This window comes from Limulus polyphemus, unplaced genomic scaffold (genome assembly GCF_000517525.1).
Source record: "Limulus polyphemus unplaced genomic scaffold, Limulus_polyphemus-2.1.2 Scaffold1200, whole genome shotgun sequence".
Lineage (NCBI taxonomy): Eukaryota > Metazoa > Arthropoda > Merostomata > Xiphosura > Limulidae > Limulus > Limulus polyphemus.
Genome location: NW_013666810.1, coordinates 127,416 through 133,090, shown reverse-complemented (window position 1 = coordinate 133,090; position 5,675 = coordinate 127,416). Strand labels below are relative to the sequence as shown.

Genomic DNA, 5,675 nt, shown 5'->3' with positions numbered 1-5,675 from the left:
TGCTCTAGTTACTCTACACCGTTGAGTGTGTTCCAAGTTTCCTTTGAATGTACTTCTTCTGCCCATTTAGCAAGACATCTTCACCACAGGTGAGGTGTATACCTGGTACAGATGGCCTGCAGTCTCTCACGAGTGTGTTCCTCTGCACAGATATATCACACTTGATATGCTCTCTTCAGACACTTTTCGACAGATGCTCACCTAGGTTCATTTTGTACTCATCCCTCCTCCTTTTCAATGTGGGATTCTAGCTATAATGTGAGCAGAAGTAAGTTATTGTATCGGAAGTTAACATTTTCCTACACTGAAAATGTATTTATGATAGATACTTATCTCCTCTCACACTTCCCACCCATCTTTGCCACTTCTGGTGCTTGATTTTTGCCTAATCTCAAAGTGAAGATTGGGTTTTGTAGCATAGAGAGCGTCAGCTGTGCTAGAAGAGTATGTCACACTCTCATTGATGGAAAGTTGCCACATGCTCATGTTACATATATGCTACTGTTGTAATTTAAGTATATTGCAAGTGTTAATTTTAGTTATTTTTAGAAGTGATAGTTTATCACAGGTTTGTTTATGTAACTGCAAATCATACATTGTGGAGTTCAACTGCCATAAAATGGGGATTGTTGTATTATACATCATCTCACTAGAACTTTCTAAATTTTTCTCAAGTATTACTACATTCTAATTTCTTGTAGTGTGTGGAGAGTTCTAGGCCTCAAGTGGGATGTTTATAAATATGCATCCAACATGTAGTTCAAGTAAGACAAAGATAGACACTTAATTAGGTAAATAGATTGTGTGTTTGTGAGTTTAGCCATAAAGAACGTATAGTGGTGCTTTTTTGTTAAGTGAAATTATCACAGATTTTATTGTAACAACAGAGTAGAGAAGAATAATTCATCTTGTCAATTGTGTTCTAAGTAACTGAACCAGCCTGTGTGGACTTTGATGAAAAGAGATGATTATTTAAAGCTTTGGATACAACTGTGGTTATTAACTGTGTAATGAACATTTGTATATATGTTTGACTTGTTTGGAATATATTATTTTTAAACTAGTGATCTGCGTGCTGTTTGTTTATTGTTGAAATTTATCATCAACAAGTCACAGACACTTGCTGTAAAGAATCCTGCCCGTGTATACATAAAAACCTGATAGCTCATTTACATGCTAAAATGCAGCTGTAACAAGTGGATGTAGGTAGGATCACAAGGCTAGTAGGGAGCAAAAATTTGTGCATATAGAGGGTAGTAATCTTCAAGAAAATATATTATGTGACAGAGGTATCTGTCAGAAAGATATTGTCAGTGTAGGAAAATGGTACCTTTTGCCATTAGGATGAAATTCAAAGAGATACATGCCTCTACTGTATTAACTCCCCCCCCTCCCCACAATGGTAAGTTGATAAAATCAAATTATTTTTGGAAATGGGTTATTAATATAAAAGCTGTGTAGAGGTAATATTTATGATAGATGATGATTAGCCTATGAGCCATGATTACGTAAAGATAGGTGGATTAAACAAAAAGAAATATGTTTATGCAAAATTGTTAACAGTGGTGGAATGACTTATAAGTGAAGAAGTTAGGTGTTTTTCTTGGCAAGAACTAGAAGCTTTTAGTTCAAGGATACAGTTAAAGTACATTTGTCCAAGAATTTCATTTTAATGCTGATATATTAATTTTACAAATACAGCTAATAAATCATATGCTAGAGGTATAGCATATAGTTCCAGCATATTTCATTGGGTTTATATATTTGTGTTTCATGTGGATAAACTTTTTGTTACTTATATTAATGATACTTTCATTATACACTGTCTAGATGTTAGTAAAAACTGGGTCAAATATTACAGAGGATTTGTTTCAGTTGTATTAGTTTGATGGTATTATTTTTAAATTAAATCTGATATATTTGATGTATTGTTTATTTAACAACTATTTTATTTTAGTCTTTTCATTTTTGTACTATTTAATTTTTTTTCTCAGTAGTCTTGCTACATTTTCCACTCTCAAAATGTTTGAGTTTAGTGGAGACACTTATGTGCAATTCCTTACTGTCACTTTCCACAGAAAATCAAACTTCTCTGTGAGATTCTTATAAACTGAACTTCTAATGCGTTCATCATCATTTCAATAAAATTTCAAATGATAGGAAAAGAGTACACAAAAAGGACCTGCCATGTCAAAAAATAAATAAACACAAGCCCATAGCCAGGGTGGTTCAGAGGGTGCAAATGATACCTCCAATTCTGCCAAAGTTCCACTCGCCTATTAACATTTTTTTCTTTCCTTTTTTTGATGATGGCTTCTCATTACATAATTGCTTTTTTTTTAACACTGTGCATACATGCAGAAATAGCATTTTCATACTTATCATACTAGAAATGATTATTTGCATTGATAATAAAGAAACTGTTACATATTTTGAAATTTTTTTATCCTTGGGCACTAAACTTACACATGAAATGAATTCCACTATGGACCAAAAGATCCTCTCACTTCCAGACCTGGCAAAGGGCTTGATAAACACATACATTTATCCCACTTCTATGTACAGACAAAACTGTTCACCCAGACATGCAAATAAAAAATTAGCATATTGTTACGACAGCGGAAGTCACGTGATGCTGGTAACACATGATGAATTTCTCAAATGAACATGAATTATCGGAGAACACCGAGTTTGTTTGGGATGCCATCTTTTTTTAGTACATAAGCCTGGCAGAGAAAGCCTGCGTGATTGAATGAAAAGAGTTTCGGGTAATTTACGATCCTATTTCGAGCTAGTGTGTGTTTTGTTATCGAGATTCTGAAATTACTGTGTGCTAAAAGTTTGTATCGAGGAAGAATAAACTGGTTTAATCAAGAAAGGACTTGTATTGCTGAAGTTTCTCAGGAAGAATTTCTACCAAAAATTAACAAACAAGCAGATTCGCAACAATATCTAGCATTTTGAAATTATTTTGAAAATTTCTGACAATATATTTTGTACAAAACTACTGTGTCTGCTGCTCTTGTGGTGTATTTTTTATAATAGAGAAAGAGCCTAACTTTACCTTACAGTAACTTATGGACTTCCTCCCTTCCCAGTTAGGTGACATCTCTTTCGAACCACAGCAAACCATTTTGATATCTACTTGGTATTAATAATGCTAAATAAAAAACAGCAAAATACTGAATTGAAAGTAGAGTCCAAATAGTTCATAATATGAGTGCATTTCAGTTAATTGATTTATGATTTCACTTCTTTAAAATTAAATTCATTACATCCTGCTTTTTGTATTTCTGTGTCAGATTGTATTGAAAATGTTACTGTTAATATATATTGCACTATCTTTGTTTCTCCACCTATAGCTGGAGGTACAGAAACAGTTGCTTTTCCTCAAAATGATGGAACATTTAGACTTTTTGGTTACAAGTGGTTTTCTTCAGCAACTGATGCCAATATTGCTTTAACACTTGCTCGTATTGCAGATAGCCAAGGGCAAGTCATACAGGTTTATGCATGTTTTACATTTCATTAATTAAAACAAAAAATAACATTATTTCATATAGATCACAAGGTGTGTTGAAATATTGATGTGGATTGCTTTTGTTTTTAACATCATAATTATCTGTAGGTCCAATAAATATTTCCACCAAAAATGTGTAAAAGTACTAATGAGATATTGTAGTACTGCATTGTTTATCTGTTGTCAAATTGGCTTATAAGCTTTGCTTCTTTGGGTGTTCTACACTGACTCAGTGTTATATAATTTATGAAATACAATTTGAAAAGTGAAGTATTTAAATGTGTGGTAAATCAGAATATTTTATATTAATAGTCTTGTACATTTTACATTAATAGTCTCATATCATTCTCACAGTTGTATACCCCTCTGCCTCATGTCTGGCTGATCAATCCTACATTAGCATGTTCTATTCAAACAAGCCCTAACATAGATATTATTTTCTTGGCACTTGTGTGTAGAATTAAAATAATAAGTAAAGAACACACAACATTAAAATGAATACACAATTAAAAACTTCTAAAATGTGGACTCTACATGTTTCAGTGTTTATCACATCATCTTCAGGAGTGAACCCTACTTATTTCATCAAATTCTCTCCTGAAGTTGATGTGGTAAACATCAAAACATTTTGAGTCCATATTTTAGAAATATTTTTAATTGTGTATTGATTTCAATGTTGTGTGTTGTTTATTTATTATTTTAAGCCTTAACATTCTTTTTTTTAAATAGCAATCTATCTTATTGCACTTTTATTGGACAGATGAGTCTCATAGTTTCATCTCACATTGTGTAATTCTGTAGCTGTTTTATTGATCTGTCATAAGTACAAATGTTTAGCATAAATTTATTTGTATGATTTCGTGCATGTTGCTAGTTTGTAACAATTTCGTTTTTCTTAAGTCTTATATAGTAACCACAAGTGAATGATAATGAATTGAATTGCAATTTGTTTATGTGCAGAATTTTAGAAAATGATCATTAACTCTAGGAAAAATCTGCTGAGAGTTTCATATCTGCAATTCTTTTAATTCTGAAGCTTTTTATTTTTGTTTTATTTGTACAGGGAACAAAAGGATTAACTATGTTTTATCTAGAGACATGCTTACCAGAAGGAGGCTTGAATAATTTGGAAATGGTTCAGCTGAAAGAAAAGTTAGGAACTCGTCAACTACCAACAGCAGAACTCTTACTGAAAGGAACAGTAGCTTATAGGGTGAGATTATTATCAATTTGGTAAACTATGTTTGATCACAAAAACATGTTTAGTGCACATATTGTTGAACTACTATTAGTCAATGTAATAAATGTTACCAAAGATCTAAAGAGTTTTCTTAAGATACCTAGAAATGTAGGTATTACATAAGTAACCAGTTTTTGAAACTTATAATTGATTTTAGCAGATTAGTAAACATTTTTTTACTTGGAAATGCAGTATTATATATTAAACAAGTCTTGACACTTTTTGAATATTTAAGCTTTCAAAACCTAAGTAGCTTTGACCATATCAGAGTAAACAATTTTCAAACTCTTGAAAATTTGAGCATTAGACAATTTTAGACTATTAGAGATGTGCAGAAATTACTTGAATAAAAAGTCTGACATTCTTTTTCTTTTATTGGAAATTCAACCATTATACAAATAATCAACTTTGACACTTGAAATGCAGGCATTAAACAATTGCATAGTTTCAGCTGACATTGAAAGTATAGATATTAAATAAAAAATAATGTAAATTGTCTTTGAAATAAAGACGTGATAGCATGTCATGCAACCAAAACAACCTGCAGGACACACTGTGTGTTATTAACAGGAGTGATAGTTTAGCAATGTACCACTTCCTCTAGCTTGGACTGTGGTAATCTAATCCAAACTATCACATATTTTCTGTGGATGTGCTCTATTGGACCCTTACTTCATATTCCAAATTTCAAGGCAATTCATTGAGAAAGACATGGGATATATAATCTCCAATTCTGATTGAATTTCTTCCTTTTATATTTCTTCTCACCTAAATTACAAAAACTTTATTTGATAGTTTGTTTGTTATGAATTTCGCACAAAGCTACACGAGGGCTATCTGCGCTAGCCGTTCCTAATTTAGCAGTGTAAGACTAGAAGGAAGGCAGCTAGTCATCACCACCCACCGCCAACTCTT

General features: G+C 32.2%; 1 protein-coding gene across 3 annotated transcripts in view; it reads left to right on the top strand.

The window, feature by feature from the left end:
* LOC106462575 (acyl-CoA dehydrogenase family member 11-like) overlaps window positions 1–5,675 on the top strand; it is a 176,685-nt gene that overhangs the window by 88,523 nt on the left and 82,487 nt on the right. For all 3 annotated transcript variants that reach the window (XM_022389869.1, XM_022389870.1, XM_013922509.2), the window contains exons 5-6: window positions 3,363–3,505; window positions 4,584–4,733. In XM_022389869.1, the coding sequence (XP_022245577.1) occupies window positions 3,363–3,505; window positions 4,584–4,733 (293 nt within the window). The remainder of the gene's footprint in view (window positions 1–3,362; window positions 3,506–4,583; window positions 4,734–5,675) is intronic.